Source organism: Porites lutea, chromosome 1 (assembly GCF_958299795.1).
Source record: "Porites lutea chromosome 1, jaPorLute2.1, whole genome shotgun sequence".
NCBI lineage: Eukaryota > Metazoa > Cnidaria > Anthozoa > Scleractinia > Poritidae > Porites > Porites lutea.
Window position 1 is genome coordinate 44,616,542 of NC_133201.1, and position 22,023 is coordinate 44,638,564.

Here is a 22,023-nt window from a genome sequence, read left to right on the forward strand (position 1 = left end):
AAAATGGCGCAGGGTTCGGCTCTCCCGCGCAATAGGGATTTCCAATGCAGTTTCGCCACAGCATCACTAACCGATGCGCGTACAGGGAGATCTAAAATACGGGCAGCATTGAATCACTTAAAAGTCAATTTTCCTCAGTCGCACATCTTGTATACAAAATGAAGGGTACTAGAACCTTTCCTAGAGCAGACGTTGGGAGTGACCATCACTTGGTGATGATAGCGATAAAAGTTAAACTACTGAAAAAATGCAGAGAAAAAGTAGTGTGTATCAAGTACGACGTTGAAAAGTTGAAAGACCCCAACATTGCCGACCAGTTCAAAGCACAAATAGGTGGCAAATTTGCACCACTATTACTTTTACTCGATGTGAATGAACAAACGGACCCATTCAAAGAAGTCATGAACCAATCTGCGGCAACAGTTATTGGTAAAAACAAGAATGCATTGCAAAGAAGCCATGGATCACGGCGGAATTGTTAGATAAATGCGACAACAGAAGGAAAAAGGACACTGTGTGATGAAGACATGGAAAAATATAAAGAAGCAAACAAAGCTGTCAAGAAAGAGACAAGAAATGCGAAAGAAAGGTAGATCAACGAGAAATGGGAGATTATTGAGAATAATCTTCATAGAAACCCAAAGAAAGCCTATAAGACTGTTAACAAGTTTACTGAAGACAAGAATAGAGACGCAACAACTATCATTGAAGGCAGTGATGGGACGTTACTAACTGATGTTGAAGATGTTCTAAGGAGATGGAAAGAATACTGTGACGAGCTATACAATTATCAAATTGATAAGGATGACACAATACTTGGCACCTTGAGGAGTGCTGCTCCACCAAATGAAACAGCTCCGTCGATTACTAAAGCGGAGGTCGAGGAAAACGAAGCTGGGAGAAGTCTAAAAGATAACAAGGCCCCTGGGGTGGATAACATCCAAGAAGAGGTACTAAGGCATGGTGGAGAGGAAGTTATAGAGATACTACATGATATTTGCAACAAGATCCTAAAAACGGGAATTTGCCCTGAAGACTGGACAACGTCAATATTGATTCCAATCCCAAAGAAAGCGTCGTTTAAGTGTGCTGACCATAGAACAATTGCACTTTTCAGTCATGCTAGCGACGCGATGTTAAAGATCCCTCAAAGGCAAATTACACCAACTGTGGAGTCTGTGTTGGATGATTGTCAGGCAGGTTTTAGAGCAGGAAGAAGGACAGCGGAGCAAGTGACCAATCTCAGAAAATTGTGCGAAAAATATATCGAACTCGGCCCAAAAGTATTCTTGAATTTCGTCGACTACAGGAAAGCATTTGATAGGGTATGGCATAATGCTATATGGGCAGTGTTAAGGAAATAGGGACCTTAAGCATTGACGACGAATGGGACGACGACGACCTACCGGAAGTGGTCGAGGCGAGTTGAACGCTACTCCATATGCTCGGCTCGTCGTCCACATGCTCTCGAGAACGTGAAAACCAGTGGTGTGGCGTCAAGTAGTGAACGTGAGTAAATTTACTCGCATTTTTACCCCCCTAGATCCACTTTCCTGAAAGAAATTTCATCTCAATTGCGTATTCCACTTTCAACGTATTTGTGCTTAGTATTTTTGTACTAAAAACACCAGGAAAACCGATTGATATAGGCCTTAGTAAACAAGCACCAGCAAGTCCCATTGAAACTTTCTTGTTTGTGTTTTCCAGCTTATCGCGAGACAAAAAGGTTTACAGGCCAGAAAGATGTTAAATCATATTCCTGTTCCGCCCTTTTTTTCTTTAAGAACTGTAGTGACTTGTCTCCAAACATTAGTAACCTTTGGTTCTATTTTTCTTTGTAAAGGAGATGGCGAGGTCAGACAAACATGATTTGGTGCTATGCGGAGAAGTGTTAGTTATGGAACCCTAGCAAAATCCGTATAAAAAGCAAGGAAAGGGGAGATGTACCGAACCAGATACCAGTAAACCTGAGTGGCCTTGATCATCCGAAATTCAAAGTCAATAAAAGAGCCACGAGAGACAGCAGACTGACCTTGCTGATTACCAAGCATAAAGCGAAAATACGCCAACTGGAAAATGCCACTTGAATCACTTGCGAAGAGACCGAACTAGGCCAAAAGCTCTCGAAGATATAATGATTGAAAGGAGAAGTTGGCCGACGAAAACAGCTCCGAGGTAAAGAAAAAAGAAAAGGAAGAAGGAGCATCTCTAGAGGAACACTGGCAAAGCGCTAAGGAACATTCAGGGCAGACCGTGAAAAGACATTTTGAACACTTCGATCATTCGCATTTCCTTTGTTTACATGGGAAACTCGTCGTCCACAGTAAGCGAGCGCTTGACTCTCGAATTTTCCCGCCGTGAACGACGTTCTCGACCCAGTCCTTTCACGGTGCAGTTCGTCGTCTTCGATGCTTAAGGTCACTAATAGGGAATAGATGACAACATTATGAGAGCAATTGAGCAACTTTATGCGAAGTCAACAAGCAAAGTGAGGGTTGGAGCGAAATTTAGCGAGAAGTTCCCATGTAGTGTTGTGGTGAGACAAGGGTGTGTTTTGTTGCCAAGTCTTTTCAAGGTCTTTCTGGAGAAGATTGTAAGCAGAACAGTTGAAGAGTTGACAGGCGGCTTTTGTGTTCAAGGATTGCTGGTGAATAACCTTCGATTCGCCGATGACATTGCATTAATCAAAGATAAGTGCAATGAACTAAAATTCCTTACCATATAGGTTGAGCACCGAGTCGACGAGATTCAGAGTGGACAATAGTGCAGAGAAAAGTAAGACCCTTGCCGTAGGTAAAACACCGGAGACATTAAGAACGCCTGTTAAGTTATCTCAATTCAAGTACTTGGCTTGTAGTATGCTTGATTCAGGTAGATCAACGAATAAAGGAAAAGATACGAACAGTAATGGCTATGTCGTCATTAGCCAAAATGGACAAATTGTGGAAAGGCCAAACTGTTAGCTTCGCAGTGAAATTGACATTATTACGATCGATCGTGATTTCTGTTTTACTTTACGGATGCGAATCCTGGACATACAATAAAAGCAGGTGCCAGTTTGTTTTTTATCACCTGGCGCGGCCTTTAAAAAACGTAACCGGCGCGGGCGCAGGCTAAGAGATTGTAAAGAAGATCAATGCGTCTGAATTCAAGTGTTATAGAAGATTACTTGGCATCTCTTGAAAGGACAGACGTACAAACGAGTCATTGAAAGAACAGGTGGAAAACTTAGCCGGAGTACAAAAACCCCTAATTCAAATTGCGCAAGAGCGGAAAATGAAATCCTTCGGCCATGTCACGAGACATCCCAGTGAGCTTAGACTGGCTAACACAGTCATGCATGGACAAGCTGCTGGAAACGGAGGGCGGGGTTGTCCACGGAGATGTTGGATAACAGACATCTGTGAATGGACAAGGAGTACACCATCGTAGGCTATCAGGCTTGCTGAGAAGAGAGACCTAAGAATAATCCAGCATCAGAGTGCGCGCGTCTACGGATCCTGAGAGATCTTTTGCGTTAAAGAAGAAGCATGAGATGCCAAGCGGTCCTAAAGCATCTTATCTCAGTGGGCTGCAATTTATTTTGGATGCTTGTCCGCTGTGAATGTCCGGGATTCGCAGGCATACAAGAGTATCCAGACAGCGAAGGAGAGCATGAGTCTGATCTTTGAGCTAAAGGAGATATTCTTGTCGTTCCAGATAATCTTTAGTCTCGCTGGTGTTGCTCTTGTCTGTGCAATTCTAAACAGTACTTCAGGGTTGAAACCTTGATCTGTGACGACTCTGCCCAGATATTTAAACTATCAACCTCTTCCAATTTCCTGCCCTGATGTCAGTGGTAATGCATCTACGTTGAATTGTTGGTCATCAGTTTGCCTGGTCTACTCTGCGCTAATTTCCATGCCAAAGTCTGAAAGGGTCTTATCCAGGTGATCCTCCTGAGAGGCTAACTCCTCCTCTTTTCCTGCCAAGCTCAGAATGTCATCTCAGGACGTAAATTGCTCAACTTTTCGCCTCGAATGCTGACTGTTCCCTTGTGATCTTCCTGTTTTAATTCTCCCCAGAAATATGTTGAGAAGAGTCGATGGGAGTAGACAGCCTTGTTTGACTCCCACTGTGGTTCTGAACCAGTCTCCTACGTCGCCATTAAGGTAGACTGCTTTGGTGGCCTTGCTGTAGAGGTTCTCTATGACTCGGGTCAGGTTGGCGCTAATTTTTATAAAGCCTCTTAGTATACCAAAGGGCTTTATGCCATACTCTGTCAAACGCCTTTTTAAAATCAACAAAGACGTAATAGAGGTCTTTATAATGTTGGAGTTATCTCTCACACAATATTCTGAGGTTGAAGATTAAATCTGTTGCTCTACGTCCTTCTCTGAAGCCTGTGTGTTGTTCCGCGATAATTGTGTTTTGGCTGGGGCTTCAGCCCGTTTAACAGCATCTTTAGCATGACTTTACTGGGGTGGAATTTCAGACAGATTTTGCGACAGTTCATGCACTGTTCAGGGTTACTTCGGAAGGGTAATGATCAAAGACTGAGTCCTTAGTGTGGACCATTCTCCTGTCTGCCAGCGCTTATTGCGGTATCTCCTCCTATACGATTGTCTATTTAGAAAGACAATTGTACGATGACGTGAGTTTACGACAACTACCAGAATGATGCTTCAGTTTTTTTTCCGAGTTCTTGTGCAAATTAGGGCCACTGTCTTTTAATCCTCACCGGGATTGACAAATTTAAATAAGAAGGCAAAAAAGAAATGAATTCTGGTAGTTGCAATCAAATGTCGTCATTGTGAAAATGGACTATTCCTGGAGGTTCCTGATTCGAAAAGTGGCCATTGTGTAAAGATACGACCGTTTTAAGGCAACTAACGGTGATGTCCACACTTGGTGCCCGAGCACTACTGCCTGGGTAAGGGCACAAAATGAAGTTGTGTTCACACCCTGAGTACCAGGCTGTAACTGTGTAAATAGTTACTCCCTTTTGCCATGTCAGACTTCATTTTGAAATCGGGTACAGGCACGGTGCACGGATTCGAGGAGTCTGGGTACTTAAAAAAGGGCGTGTTTACATTAGTGCCCAGCAATTACCGTACTCGGGCACCGTGCCCGGGCGCCAGGTGTGAACGCTGCCTTACTGATATCTTACTTACAAGTTATTTCAGCTGTTTCTTTTAGGTAAAGCGCGTTCAAGAAATCTAAAACCTCATTTGCTTTCTTTCCTGGCAATGGGATTTCTGTTGCTGTGGCTTCTTTAAATTGAGAATTCAGCATCGCTTTAAACACCGGTGAGTGTAAGCTCAGGATCTGTCGATGGACATGAAATGGCTCGTCCTCCACCGTGAGCACCAAGTCGCTATCCTCCCAAGGCTCAGAAAACGAATTTTTTTCAATCCGTTTTTCCTCAATCTGTTTTGCTGGTTAGATAGAAATAGATAGATAGAAACTTTATTTATGTGTCAAGAAAGAAAAACTAGCCGAGGGGCAGGCCCTCTACTAATAGGGGACACCTACAGTTAAAATATAATAGATACTAATAGATATAATAGTTTGCTGCCTCCTTTTCTCTCTAAAAAATAAATGTATTACACTATTGCGGGAGTCACATTAACCTCCTCTTCTTTGTAAATTTCTGCAAGACCCCATTTATATGGAGAAAACGTGTCTCGGGCAGAAGGGGCACTCACCTACTCAAAACTTAGCAAACCGCTTACACGAGAAATAAAAAGTTTGCTTGGTTAGAAGGGTGACCCGCCTAACCTTGCACCTTTATTATAAAAACGCTTATTGACATTAAGTATGTAAAATCTAAGCCACAGAAAAAAAGAAACCTTCTCTTTTCGTGCTTCGTTGATTTCAGAAAAGCTTTTGACTGTATACCCCGACAGAAGCTATTCGACAAACTGAGAAAAGAAGGTATTCAGCGGCGTTTCTTACAAGTATTGATTTCTATGTACTCAAATGATAAGTCGACGGTCAAAATTGACAACAAATTAACCCTATTCTTTCCTTGCCACTCCGGGGTGAACCAAGGGCATTAGCTAACTGAATCATCGACAAAATTTTGGATTTTTCCGGTGTTCAGAAAGATTATCAATCACTGGGCCGAAATGATTTATTTCCCTTCCAAATCTTGCTGTTTTCTTCGTCTTATCCGTCTGCTATCCAAGACAAAACCAAAGGAATCTTTTCTTTAACAGATGTTTTTTAAAATACACCAGACTACAGTTGACTCTCTCTTAATGGACACCTCTATAAGACGGACACCTCTGTAAAATGGAAACCTAGAGTTGGTCCCTGCCTTTGCTTATTCCCTTTATTTGACTCTTTATAAGACGGACATCTCTCTAAGACGGACACTTCGTGCCGGTCCCAAAGGTGTCCGTCTTGGAGAGAGTTGACTGTATACTGAGAGTTCTGAGAATGCTGACTAATAGACTGTTAGTTTTTCAGATGGTTGTCATCCTCGGGCGTTATGAATTAAAAACTCATCGTCTTCTTCAGGTTTTTTTTTAAAGTAAATTGACCAGGTAACTTTAAAAAATTATATCTCTGCTGTTATTTACAGTTCCGTATAAAGCTATACCTTACTGGAAAGGGCAAAAATTAAACTCTTCCGTCTCAGGAAACCCGTATTCCGCCAAGTATACTACTACGTGAGAAATTTCTGCAATTTGATTGGCTTAGAGCAGTGGTATTTCAGCTTAATTTGAAATACCTACATCTGAAAATTACAAACCTTGTGTGGGTAGTAGTATAAACAAATAATAGCATTATTTGTTGGTGATATTTGGCATAAATACCACTCGTGATATTTCAAAATTGTCTCAAATTTCACTCGCCTAACGGCTCGTGAAATTACATATAACAATTTTGAAATATCACTCGTGGTATTTATGCCAAATATCACTACAAATCATGCTATTACCTATACTTATACTACTACATGAGAAATTTCTGCAATTTGATTGGTTTAGAGCAGTGGTACTTCAGCTTAATTTGAAATACCTACATGTGAAAATTACAGACCTTTTGCGGGTAGTAGTATAAACAAATAATAGCATGATTTGTACGTCATGTTTGGCATAAGTACCACTCGTGATATTTCAAAATTGTCTCAAATTTCACTCGCCTAGCCTGAAATTCATCCGATTGCTTCGAGTCGTTTTCTCCTCTCAACAACGTCTGAATCGACCAGCCGTTAATGCCGTCCAGTGACGTCACTCACTACCCGAAAACCGGGTAGTGATTTTGATTGGTTGATTGTCTAAACATTCGCATAATTTTGTATAATTATGAAAAATTTTAGCCGGATTATCATTTGATATTCAGCGTATCGCATCCCTGGCATTCTTTCGGTTAGTTCAAACATTTCTATAAGCTTAATCTTTATCTCTTAAACAGCAAAATTGCCCCTGTCTTCGAAACTGAAATGCTAAATTGAACCGCGAATGAAGAATCATCGCGGAGAGTCGGTAAGTGAGTTTTCATTCAGAGCCGCTTTGTGGTTTCGGCGGCCGGTGATTTTGTTTACGCGAAGTGTTCTGAGGTCAATGTTGAATTACTCGACCTTCTTGCTATTTTTACCGTCAAGTGTAATGATTCTGTTAGCTTTTCTTTCTTGTCTCCTAGTTTTTTTCTTCGTTAAGGACCAAATGGCTTCTTTTCAATTAAAGCAAATCATTGTGTTTTTGAACGAAGTGTTCCGTGTGTGTGTTTATTTCATTGCGTGATTGCGACCGAGTTTGATTTTAGAATTTAGTGCAACCGGTTCAGAGTTGTACCGCATGCAGTTGATAGTTTGAACGTTAAACATGAACTACAATCGAAAAAAATAAAGCAGTTCTGTATCATGCAAACATTTCCAAACGATATTTCTCGGTTTGCCACTTGAAAATCGTGTTTTGCTTTTTGCATGAATTAAAGGAAAGGTCAAGGAGTAGTGACGTCACTGGACGGCATTAACGGCCGGTCGATTCAGACGTTACTGAGGGAGTAATAACGACTCGAAGTAATCGGGTGAAATTCAGGCTATCACTCGCCTAACGGCTCATGAAATTACGTATAACAATTTTGAAATATCACTCGTGGTATTTAAGCCAAATATGACTACAAATCATGCTATTACCTCTACAAATATATATATAAACAAGGCATATATATTTCTGCATAATTATTTTAAAAAAATTTTTAAAGAGTGTAATTTTGCCAGGAAAGTTCTTAATTTTGTGTAATACAGTAAATTTTTTTTTTCTTCAATGTATCTAAGCAAAACAGCCCGAATAACGGTCGAAATATAGAGCGACTAGCAATTTTCCATAAATTTACTTTGTGACGTTGTCAGTTATGCAAATGAGGTCATTTCGAAGGACGCTTTATTTTTTAGTTTCTCGGCGAAATATCGAGTTAAAAACGAGCAAACATGAATTCATTGATAGAAGTCATCAAAATAAGCAAGTTTTCGACGCCATCTTGACTAGTTGGCAAACGAGTAAGAAGTTACAGTGTTTGTATGAGAATCTAATGTCGAATAATTTCCGTCAAGCGGCTGTTGTGAAAAAATACGACCTCTAAACTAAGGCTACAAAACAAAGGATTATACTAAAAAAAATGGGGGGAGTACCTGTGCTTAAATTTCTCCAGATGCTTGCTTTAGATTTTCCATATATTTGTCTGTTAATTTTTCCCGGGACTTTCTTACAGACAAATGTATAGAAATTTTAAAAAGTGGTTATAGGTCTGCTAGTGCATGTAACGCCCTCAATTTTTTTCAGTAGAATCCTTAGGAGTGAAGCTTTAGTTTACAATTCATATTTTTTTTCAGGACAGCCGTTCTACGGAAATTATTCGACATTAGATTCTCATACAAACACTGTATGAATTTCTCACGCGTTTGCCTACTCGTCAAGATGGCGTCGAAAACCGTGACAAGGTCTACTCTGCAGTTACTCCTGAATTAATCTATTAGAAACGACTTAGACAAAGCCTTCAGTGCCCCATGAGCTATCTATATCGATCAGTTACCTTACCAAACAGATAAAAACATACCAATTTCCCTGATTTCTCCATCGCTTCCGCTACCGCTTGCTGATCCTGAGTAAAACGGTGACCGAGACGGTCTTCTGACTGGTGACGGTGATCGTGATCGTGACCGACTGTATGAACGATTCATTCTCCGCCGTGGTGGTGACGGTGATCGTGATCGTGACCGACTGTATGAACGATTCATTCTCCGCCGTGGTGGTGACGGTGATCGTGATCGTGACCGACTGTATGAACGATTCCCTCTCCGCCGTTGTGGTGTCAGTGATCGTGATCGTGACCTTCTGAATAAACGATCCATTCTCAAACGTGGTGGTGACGGTGATCGTGATTGTGACCGTCCGGATAAACGATTCATTACAAGTTCTAAATTAACAGTGCTATAAAACCTGCTGAAACGAGACCTCCACAAACCGGCAAGGTAAAGAAGTTGGTCCTCCTAGCGTATCTTGGAGCAATGTGCGACCTTTCTTGCCTGCTGGGACAAACAGGATTGAAAACTGATCCCAAGCCACTTCTCGGAATTAAAAACCTTTCCCGGAATAGTTGAAAACACTTTCCGGAAGTGAAAAAGCTGCTTCCTAGAACTTAAACACTTCCCGGTTTGCATTAGCTTGCGAATCTGTGCCTAGAGTCTCGACATGGCACCATTGTGTCTCAGGACATTTCATGGGGTCATACATCAACTACTGACCGCAGAAGGCGTATTTTTGGTCGTCGACCGGAAATACGTCTGCTGTTCGCAGGCTAGGTTTGCACTGGGAAAGGAAAAATGTATACACAAGTGGTTGTCTAAGGCCGGTTACCAAGTTTTGTCAATTAAAGATTCCACCTTATTCTGTTCAAGGCTATATTACTGGTGTTACAGTTACAAGGTGCGGCTAGACATAGACTACCACATACGTTCCCCGCATTGCGCTCCGATCAAGTGACTGACACACAAAAAGGAGGTCAATTTATCAAATGAGTCACCTGAGTCACGAATTACGAATAGGTTTTCAGTGTAAGGGCTCGTGTAAGGGCCCTTACAACCTTACGAGGTGACGCTCACCCATAAAAGGAGCCTGGGCCCAAGTATTCGGAGAGAGTTAGAGCTGATGATAAAATTCCGCCAAAACAACATTGAACGATGTAAGAATGGAATCATGGAATGGTGGAATGGCGGAATGGTGGAATATCGCCCCAAATCCTTAAAGACGGAATATAAAGTACTGGTGTATATATAAAGTTCGATAAAAAAATCTGTAAAAAAAGTAGATGTCGTTGTAACAGGTTAAACATGTGAGTGTTGAGTTCCTGTCTCTTTCCGTTAAAGCGAGTAAGCCCGGGGAGTGGTAACTCCCTTATATAAGCTATATATTTATAGGTATGTGCCCCCCCCCCCCCTCCCCCCGCTTCGGGTACGGTTTTTGCGCCTTTTGATCTGAAAACGGGTACAGATTTTGCCTATTTTTGTCTGGGATCGGGTATGGTTTTCGAGGGAGCTACGGGAGTGTATGAACGTATTTATCGTTTCAATTCCAAATGTGAGAGAAAGACGGAGAAATATGCGAATTCTAAATGGATTTGAATAATTTTTTTGTTTGCGCTCTAGTCTAAGTAATGATGACATAATTTCTGCCTACAGGCCAGGTCTGAAAACAGGTGTGGATTTTAGAGGTCTGGTCTAAAAACGGGTGTGGAAAATGACATTTTTGGCCCCCACCAAGGATTCCCAGGAGTACCCACCCGGGGGAGTAAGTTGCTTTCTGTCACACAACATGTCTAGTGACTGCCTTTTCCTAACTCCGTTTTTTTTGTATGTTTTTTTTTTTGTAAAAAAATCCAACATTTTCCTTTTTAAAAGTTCAATATTTAGGTCCCAATGTAGTCTGTGATCATGCCCCCCTCCCTTTATCTCTGTAATCTGTTCTGAAGCAGAGAAGCAGAAAAAAAAATAAATAGATAACGCCTGATGTCAGGTTAGTCCCTGTGTAACTGTATTGAAATCCGACAACGTACGTGACAGTCGTGAAGGTCTGTTTTTTCCAGACGAAACTGAAGGGGGTCTGTTGACCTCTTTAACATCTGGTCTCGGATCTGGACAAATGTCTCAAATTTCAATTTGCGTTAGCAATCATAAAAGTGGTGAAATAGTCACATTTATTTGAACTTAAAGTAAAAAAATGGGGGACTACACGTAGTCTAGAGTTAAATATGTTTCAATTGTTTAAATAGCCCAGAGTACTTAATCGATAAAAATTGGTATCCATTTATCAATCGATAAATCGATAAAAATCGGTAAATCTGATTTGATTGATACCGATTGCATCGATCAATCGGTGGAAGTCGATGACACACTCCCTTCGTTTATCGACTTATCTAGATTTTACCGATTCCATCGATTTTTATCGGAAGATACATCTGTTCTTCTGTTCATCCAAAGATGAAAACTGATTTCATATTGAGAGTCGAAGGATTAAACAATTTACTATCACTTTTTTAAAGAAAAGTTTAAAAAAACCTTATCTCTTTTCTTTAACACCTGCTTTAAAGTCTTCTTCGGATGGCCAACATTGGCCAGGTTTTTCATTTTTCCAGTTTTTCACGATTTAGATCTGCCGCTCTTTCAAAATAACCTCAGTTCAACGTGTAGTTACTTCCCGGAGAAGCCAATAGATAAAAATCGAAATCGATAAAAATCGTTAGCGATCAAGTGATTTTATCGATTGTTGACGGAAAACGGTGAAAAGCTATCCAGAGAAATCTTTTAGTCTGAATTTCGGGCATCTCTTCGACTCTAGAGGATGTCTGCGCGAAATTGTGGCTGGGAAATCATTTGTCTATAGTTGTATTTCTCGTGGTACTTGCCTGCGAGAACTATGAATGTAATAAAACCGAACCGTTTCTGTTATTATGTACAAAAGGCTCGCGGTTTTTAGAGAGAATCTTGTGTCTGTAATAGTTTCCACATTTCTTCTTTTCATGTCTGTTGATCAGTTGTTACTCGTGGATGTGTTTTCTCAGCAGTACTATTTAACTGATGCCAATAAAAACAAGACAACAATGTCGGACTTACCGTTGTAAATCGTTAAAATCGTGAAAAATCGATAATATCGATTTGACACAGCAATTTAGTTTATCGATTTTCACCGATTTCCGTTATCAATCAATAAAAATCGCTTGATTGCTATCGATTTTTATCGATTGACTACTCCGGGTAGACGAGTTTTTTCCCTTCAAATGGGCATCAGACCAACAAAATTACTCTGGCAAGTTCATATCTGGTAATTTTCAAACATTTGGATTTTTTTTTACTAAAATTCCAAAACGTTCAGTCAATACCAAACTTTAAACAGTTCAGTCTTTGTTTTTTTTCGCCTTTTTCTGCAAGTGGCGACCACCCTTCAAACAAGGTGAAACACTGATATTTTTAGGTGTTCCGCCTTCTGCGATTTTTTAGCGATTCCATGGAAAGTTACTACACATCTATTTCATAAGCTAGGTTTTATGTATCCCATTATTATTATTTTTTAAATTCTATGTTGTTTGTCATTTTTATTTTATTTTTCAAAATTAAGGGAGACATTTCGTCTTTTAGCATTTGGGGCCATTTTCCACGTTTCCGCCATTCCGTGTTATGGGCATTCCATCATTTCATGCTGTAGGGTCGCCACCAAAAATGCATGATTCTGTAAAAAGACTGACGGCGGACGGCGAATGGGGGACGGCGTGAAAATAATAAATAAATACATTTATAAGGTAGGTATATAAGATTAAAAATCGATGTCGGTTCCAACTTGTAGTCTATAGCCTATAAAGGAGAAAAGATCTGTAGTTTCTATCGTTACAGTTTCCGAAGTTATTTTGCAGTAAGGTTTGTGCTTATGTCCCAGAGAATGTACAAGAGAAACTACGCTGATGTATTGTATTTGGCCGGCTGGCACCTCAGTATGTTAAATTTTGCGATATCCATAATTTTTTTGTTTGCTACAGCGATGTCCACTGCCTTAGATTTCTTCCGGTTCAAGTGACTCCGATAACAAGAATACAGACAAAACTTTGAAACTAGTTGGAAGAGCCGGCTCGGCTTCTCCGCCTAGATTCAAGCCTTTCGAAGAGGGGTGAGAGAAGAGAGCTAACAAAGATAGAGTTAGCTGAACTTTAAAAGATTATTTAGGTCTCAACGTTCAAGGTGTATACATTTGTTTCTGTAGTTATTTGTTTATTTTTTCATTAATAATTTAATTTCAAAGATCAAGCCATGATGAAAGAGGAATAGCGGTTTCCGGGGCCTCTCGCGACACTCGTCGGCATCACACTTCGAGAACTTTTTAAGGTGGCCTGAACCTTAGTTTATATGCGTGTTGGTTACGTTTTTGAATCGCGTTTTTCGGCAGTAACGACTGAACCGATTTCTATGATTTCTGGCTTCCTTAATAAAGAATAGTTAAACTTTAAGAAAATGTGATCTATTTTCCTGTAGGTATAGCCTTTGAGATATATGTTTAAAACCGCATTTTTACAAAAAATGAAAATAACTTCGAAACCCTAAGACAGATTTTTCTTTAACTTCAGCAAATAAGCTTCAGAGCTCTTTTGTCAGTTATATATATCTGCAAGTTTGAAGTCAATCATGACCGTAGAACTTGCTGCACAAATAGCTGGTCAAATTTAGCCTGAAAATGCAACGCTAGCTAACACATTTGTGAAAGCTGACTCACAAATAGAGAAAAACTGCCCACGGACTATCTCCAATCTGAAAGAGTATCTTGCCCAAAGCTTCAGTTCCAAGAAACTGAGTAATGAGAAACCCACCAGTGAATATACAGTTCGCAATACAAGAAGAACAACTTTATGCTAAATGCGGGGCAAGATTAAAGAGCTTCTATTCATCACACTTACTTTGTATTTGTCCCTCTCTTTTCGAAACCTATCTTAAAAAGGTAAAATATAACATCTAAGAAAAACTCTCAAGAGTTTTCAGCGTCGCAGGGTTCCAGTATGGGGAGAAATAAAGCCAACAACTCCAGTACCTTCTAACCATCCATTTTTCAGCTGCACTTAAAGCCCATGTATTTAGTAATTTATTCAGGCTTCTGAGACTTGACATCAAATTCGCACGGGATATTCAATGGCATCTTCAATGCTGGCAAAAACCCTATTCGCTGGATCGAGTTTTGGCCTCACTGTACCCAGTACAAAAAACATGATCAATCTAAACTACAAAACTATCAGGATACTCGTTAATAACAGATTGTACCCCTACATGATCGAAAAAGGAATTTTAAAAGCAGAACAAGGCGGCTTCTGACAAATGCATGGCACAGTTGATTGCATCTTTTAGTTTAAAAACGTATAAGGGCGTTTCTTAGAAGTATTGATTTCTATACTCGAACGATAAATCGGCAGTCAAAATTGACAATTCTTTTCTTGCCACTCCGGGGTAAAGCAAGGTCGCATGTTATCACCCATTATCTTTAACTTTTATCAAGAGAGGATAAAGGGGACAGAGAAGGCATCCCCCATACACACACTATTCCATAGGTAATTCGTCTCGAGTTATTTTTAGAATCGGGGTAAAATTACCTCGCGCGCTGCGTGGAGGTTTCGTGGAGGTTTCGCATGACTAAACGCCGTGCAAAACATGTCGGGCGAAAGGCAATATGAAAGCGTAAAGAGATCGAGAGCATTCCTGAATATTGAAGCGAAATGAGTCGGCGCTCACCTGGGAAAAGGGAATCGCTAGACTCTTTGACAACCCGTGAAGTCAGTTTAACTCGAAGTTGTCGTAACCTCAGCGCTTTAAATTAATAAAATGAGAAATTTCGCCGGTCTATTAAAACCGGTCGTTTGTGCAATAAAGCAAGTAGGGAGGCCAAGTGTTATTTTTGTTGAATAATAAAGACTCATAAAAGAATAAATATCCAACCAGAAATTGTTGTCTTCAAACTGTAAATTATAAATGATCCTGAGAGAATATTCAGTGTGTTAAAGATTTCCCTGCTGTACTGTTAGCTCTATACAAGAGAGGAAGGGCGATTCTTTTTTAATTTCTGTTTAGCTGACACAGCTTTAGCAGAAATCTCTCTGTAGTCGTTTTCGTCGACAAAACAAATAGCAATATCGCTCTTCGCGTCTTTCGCCATTTTGGTCTGCGTCAATTCGTGAAGGACGCGTGGCTCTGAGCGTGGGTATCCATGCGGAACACATTCGCGCTATGTGATTGACTGTTGTCTAATCCCCCGTGGGATCTGTGGTCTTAAAAATAAGTCGAGACGAATTACCAATGGAATAGGGTATGTATGGGGGATGCCTTCTCTGTCTCCTTTATCCTCTCTTGCTTTTACCTAAGTGATCTACCCAAACTGCTGAGTTCTACATTGAGTTCAGAGGACATAACTCAAGGAGAAAAATCTATAAATTACCTCTTACCAAGAGAGAATGATCTTTTCTCTCTTGCTCTTACATCCTGGATGACGACCTACAATGAGATGTTTTCTAGATCAGCAAAAGTCCGGCAAAAAATTTTGAGTAAACTGGAATCATTCTGTGACTTTGCTGATTTAGATGCCAACTTGGATAAAACAAAAGTTATCGCATTTTTAATAACTGTAGCACTCAAATTCTTAAACAGCTATTCATATTAACATATGGCGCAAATAAATTAGAAAACTTCAAATCATACAAATACCTCGGACAAATATTGAGCCAATACGGAAATTTTAATCTCGCTAGCCAGGAGCCGGAAAAAATTGCAATCAATGCTCTGTATAAGTTGCGAAAAGAGATGGGAGACCACTATACAGAAAACTATATTACAAATGTAAATTAATGATAAAGTTATAAGTTGACACACTTGTATCCCCGAAACTTTTCTATGGAAGCGAAATATGGGGCATTGACTGCGACGGAAAAATAGATAAGGATCCCGCGAAACTAGTACAGAACAAGTTCTTAAAATGGCTACCGGGTGTAAATACATACTGTAATAATGTGTGCAGGGTGGAGACGAGAAGGTTCCTAATGAAAATTGACGCCCAGTGTAGGAATTTAAAGTTCTGGCTATCTCTGATAAAGAAAGAAAATAAATTATCGCAAATAAGAAACGATGATATAAAATGGAATGAAAATAAAGCTTTCTGGAGCAAAAAAAATCAGAAGCACATTAAGACAGATCTGATATATACGACTAGGAGAAGTTTGGATAAAAGCACATTAGACTCAACATTAATCGTAGGCATAACAAGGCAAAGGTTTAATTAAGGATATAGAATTACAACAATGGATGAGTGAAATGAATAACGACATACTTAGAAGAGATGTTGACCATAATAACAAAATGAGCCGCCAAAGAATAAGGTTAACAAAAAATTGCGATTTTTATAAGCAACCACAAACTCGCCATAGAAACACGAAACGGGGCTATACTTAAGACCTTAAGGTGATGTTACACGAGCCGATTCGCAACGACGATTTTTAGCACAACGCAGCATTGCAATATTGCTGCGACATTATTTCGAATTGTTACAACATTCTCCAACATTGCAACGCAATTTTTCAGTGTTAACATCTTTCACAACCACCGTCCTATCTCAACAGTCTGAAAGGATATAAGGTTTGCTAGGCTGTAAGGTATGCTAGGCTGTAAGGGCTGTAAGGGTGTAAGGGCTGTAAGAATGTAAGGGCTGTAAGGGTGTTAGGGCTGTAAGGTTGTAACGGCTGTAAGGGCTGTAAGGGTGTTAGGGCTGTAAGGGTGTAAGGGCTGTAAAGTTGTAACGGCTGTAAGGGCTGTAAGGGTGTAAGGGTGTAAGGGCTGTAAGGGTGTAAGGGTGGGTGTAAGGGTGGGTGTAAGGGTGTAAGGGCTGTAAGGTTGTAACGGCTGTAAGGGCTGTAAGGGTGTTAGGGCTGTAAGGGCTTTAGGCTATCCTTTTAACTCCAGCCTATCAAAATTGCTTAAAAGAGCCACTATTAAATAGAGAAAATTGTTTTTGGTAGGCCAGGTAATAGGTGCCTTATGGGCAACGTAAGCGATTTGCATTTTCGTAGCAAAGCAAGCGCGGAAAAAAAACGGTTAACGCCAGAAAACGTGTTTTTTGCTCTTGCAAATAAATTGCACTATGGGTGTTTTGCCTTTGGCGCAAACTGTCCTGTCCACCCATGTTGGCTAATAAACCACCTGCCGGAACAAATGTCATAAAGACATTATTATGCAAAAAAATGCTGTTGCCATGACAACAGCCAAGAGCCTTGAAAAAGCCTGGGTTCCCGCTACAAAGGGGTTCCATTCGCCATTTTGTTTTGATCATTGTTGCGTTGATTAAAAAAAAGAGTTAAGCATCTCATTATACCATGCATTATAATCTGAAACTGCTGTAAGGGTGTAAGGGCCCTTACACGAACCGTTACACTGAAAACCTATTCGTAATTCATGAGTGGTATACAATTTATTTGCCATCGCTTTGTGTAGTTAAATATGTATGTAAATATTCATTGACTGCCCATCCCGCTCTTCCCCGCAAATAATTTTCTGTGAGCAATCCGAACTGGCTTTCACGGCGTTTCCCTCCCCAAACGCTATTTTGTTCCATGGCCATACCCCGTAGCCTGTGTGGCAGGCGTCGAAAAGGGCAAGGGAGGAAGTGAAAAAGGGGGAGTGGGAAGATAGGAAAACCCTTTTGCCTCTTTTCTCACTTCCGCTATGCAGGCTAAAGGAACTTCTTCTTCTTTTTTCCCTTTTGCCACTTTTCTCCCCCCTCCCTTTTTTGCCCCTCGTCATGCAGGCTGTTACGGGTGATACGCTGCGAGTGAGCCAGCCTAAAAGAACTTGCATTGGGTGACCATTAAGCTATTCCTTCGGGTCCAAAATATTTTTACAACTGCCCAGCTACAGAAAGATCACTAGAACACTAGAAGCTACATCTGTAAGTTTAGCGGGGGTTGATATTTAATAGTCTTTCCGCAATGAAACAGAAGGAGAGACTTGTATAGCCATCGCATGCATTCTTATAGAGAGGAGAAGTGTGACCGTCACGTTACCATGGTAGCACTATTTCGGCGACGGCAAGAAGAACGGCAAAAAATAATATGTTTATATTAACAAACAACAACTTTTAAACGTGCATCACGATATTTTGTACATTTCTTTGCCGTCGATGCACTACTACGACATAAAACTTCCTAATTTCACGAGCCCACGTTACGGACACGTTACGAAGTAGGTGAACACAACACAAAAATGTTCGCTTTCTTTTTGAAATATCATAAAGGGGTTGACAAGCCTGACACACGCTTTCCACCCACGTGCTTATAGCCTTTAATTCTCAGAGTTTCGCTTTTACGAGTATATCTGTCAGAGACCTTCCTCGTTTGTATGATATAATTGGACGTTCTTTGTAAATCAGTCTAAGAAGAGGTTGGTTCTCTATCAGGTGCCAGTGTTTCATAAGAATGTTTTTAAGGCCAGGAACTGATGGTTGATATTGCGTGAAAAAGGGCAAAATGGTCAGTTTTTCCTCTTGAAGGTTTTTGTTGGAGTGCTTCTTTCCTGTTTTCATAGTTTATTTCAGAGAGAGTTAGTTATTACTGTTCTCTGGATATTCTCTCTCTCTAAGGTGCTTTTGGAATTCTTCTAGTCGGTTTTGAATGTTTTCTTTTGAGGAATTTGTTCTGAGTATTAAACGGGAGGGCTTCGCCCTAGTAAAGCCTTTCTTGACCCCTAATGGGTGGCAAGAGGTGAAATGTGTATACATGTAGTGAAATGTTTCAGTTGGCTTAAAATGCGTCCTTACATCGAGAATTGCCCGGTACTGTTAAACCGTTTCCCTTATTGAGTCTTCAGTTGTCTCTGCTTTACAAGACGCGGGTGGCCATGCGATTTCCCGCCAAAATAACCTCGAGTTGCATTTGGGTTGCCATACCTGTTGATTGAGTTATTTTACATTGGTATGCGTGTGGTGCAGACGTACGGCGGTCGATCGGTGTACGGTCACGTGATTACCAAATTTTCTGGGATGGGAAGATTTACTTACCCATGGTACACCGCTGGCTCGCGCGAGAGAGCTCTGCTATTACCTAACACAGCAATTTTCTGGGCTGCGGTTGCATAGTTACAATAAAAATGATTAACTTCTCCGGAGTGTTCCGAGGCGGAGGCGAAAGGTGAGTCAAGAGAGAGCCAAACCGGTCTTAGCAGAGAGTAAGTTTTGTACTAATCGATCTTCTCATGGTCAGCCTATGAAATTCCCTTAAGAAAAAAAGCCCTATGGATAGCAGAATACAAGTATCGGTAGTCTACAAGTAGACATGTTTGGAAAGAGAACAGAATTGCTTAACGACCCTTACGCCAAGTAAGGTTCAGCTTTGAAAAGCGGTGCGGGAGAGTTAAAAGGGAAAATGGCCTTCATAAACAGCGTTATAATAATAATAATAATAATAATAATAATAATAATAATAATAATAATAATAATAATAATAATATAGAGAATACTTCATGGAAAGTGCTGGCGTACGGTATTTACGCACGAGTTGTTGACGTATCAGAAATCGAACGAGTGAGCGCAGCGAACGAGTAAGATTTCTGATACAAAAACAACGAGTGCGTAAATACCGTACAAAGCACTTTCCATGTGGTATTGTGTTTATTATATACATACTGAGTCATTCATCATTTTGCGGGCCTTTTTATTTTAAATCTTTCAAAAATGCTAAAATTTGCCGCTACACACTTACCGCAAAATGACAACGAAAACGAAGTATCAGCTTTTTAGTAAAAACGTTTGTTAAAAACATAAATGACGGTGAGGATATGAGGTTTAATCCAAGAACTATAAGTAATCTTAACTGCTTGTTCTCAATGCACAATTGAAAATGAGTGAATTTAAGTAAAATGGCCGGTTTCAATATAAGCTTAAGCTTAAATGAAAGGCAAAGTAGCTCCGACAAAAAGCACAACAAAAGCTTACGTCTCGTTCTGTTTATCCCTTTCCGCTGTTGTTTCACCGGCTCTCTACCGTATTTTTTTATCGACAGTGAAACAAACGAAACTATTCCACTCCATTTCCGAAATGTTTTTCACTTTTTTAGCGAGAAAAACTCCTTGAGTAAAACTTTTCTCGTTGATAAATGTGTGCGAAGCGGCGCTGCAAGCTGCAATAAAAGGCGGGAATTTTGGCGCGAAACTCCCGCACCTCTGTGGCTTCTGATTGGACGTATCATTTTTCTCACACGTGAAAAAACATCGTTCGCGATTCTGATTGGACGTATCGTTTTTTTCACGTGTGAAAACCATCGTTCGCTCCTCTGATTGGCTATAACTAATTTGCGTACGAAAATTTACGACATAGCTTTTTGGTGAGTATTTCTCAGTATGTATATAATAAAATAGTAATCTTTATTGAGATGACTTTTTCATATAACAAATGGTTTTCAAAAAGGATCTCATAAAATTTAAAAAATAAATATAAATAAATAATAAACACAATTCACAAAGACATTAAAAAACTAACATATGTAAAAAGTATTAAAATGTACAAGATATTAACTCAAATTCATTTAAATTACAAATTTAAAAAGATTACGTAATTTAAATGAATTTGAGTTAATATCTTGTACATTTTAATACTTTTTACATATTTTAGATTTATATAACACTGCAGAAAGCCTAAACAATGATGGGCGCTTGGCCCCGGCTCGTTCCTCAGACGTCATTCAAAAAACCAGTCTGGATTTCGTTCCCTTCGCTCTACAGTGACAGCGCTGTTACATTTAACAAATAATTGGTATCTTAACATTGACAAAGGCATGACCAATTTGATTGTGCTTCTCGATCTTGCCAAAGCCTTTGACACCGTTTCACATAATATTTTATTAAAAAAGCTTGAGCTCTATGGTCTGAAGGGTGTAACGCTCGACTGGTTTTCATCGTACCTATCAAATAGGCAACAGTAGTGTGTAGTAGAGGGCTGTGTATCTAAGCCCCAGTTGATAAGTTGTGGTGTTCCACAGGGTTCAATTTTAGGCCCTTTGTTGTTTTTAATTTATATCAATGATCTCCCTGGATGTCTTCTCCATACCAAAGCACACATGTATGCCGATGATACCACGATATATGCGTCCTCTGTATCCACTGCTGAACTATATGCCAAGGTAAATAATGACCTAACTCGCGTTAGGGACTGGCTTCTTGCAAATAAGTTAAGCTTGAATGTCACTAAAACGGAGTATATGTTCTTAACAACTACCTTCAAATTATCTAACTTAGGAAGAGACTTTCCAATTAAGATTGGCAACAATCATGTTAAACGAGTCCAAACAACAAAATATTTAGGAATTCACTTAGATGAAAATCTTAAATGGAACGAGCATGTTGACAAACTTTGTTCAAAAGTCAATCGATCCATCAGTGGTCTAAAACAGGCACGTGATTATGTACCATTAGATGTTCTAAATACTATTTACAAATCTCTTATCCAGCCTGTGTTCGACTACTGCGACGTTGTTTGGGACAATTTAGACCAGGGACTTGCCACTAGGATCCAGAAATTACAAAATCGTGCTGCACGCATAATAACCTTTCAAGGTTATGACGTTCGTTCAGCACAAATACGAAAACAACTAAACTGGGAAGAGCTTGCCTCGAGGCGTCAAAGGCACTTAAGTCTATTAATGTATGATACAGTGAATGGAAATATACCTAGTTACTTAAGCGATCTTTTCTCGAATGTCTGTGAGAACAACCCTTATAAGTCTATGCTAAGAAATGCGGAATATAATGTTGTTCTGGACCACGTTCCAAAAACAGAATATTATAAGGGGTCTTTCTCATACAGAGGAGGAATGCTGTGGAATTCTTTACCAAATGACATAAAAGCGTCCGAATCTAAAGCTATCTTTAAAAGAAAACTGGCTAGTAGGCAGGCAAACTGTTGACTACATTTTACTATATTTTATTATTTGTACATATTTTTAGTGTAGTTGTACAGTGTTTACTTCTGTTTCTAT

The 22,023-nt window shown here is 39.9% G+C and overlaps 1 protein-coding gene across 1 annotated transcript in view; it reads right to left on the minus strand.

The window, feature by feature from the left end:
* LOC140952186 (uncharacterized) overlaps positions 1-9,687 on the minus strand; it is an 11,014-nt gene extending 1,327 nt beyond the window's left edge. The window contains exons 1-2 of the mRNA XM_073401611.1: positions 9,049-9,687; positions 5,154-5,417 (exon numbers count right to left, since the gene is read on the minus strand). Coding sequence (XP_073257712.1) covers positions 5,154-5,417; positions 9,049-9,400 — 616 coding nt within the window. The 5' untranslated portion in view covers positions 9,401-9,687. The remainder of the gene's footprint in view (positions 1-5,153; positions 5,418-9,048) is intronic.
* Between the last annotated feature and the right edge of the window lie 12,336 nt (positions 9,688-22,023).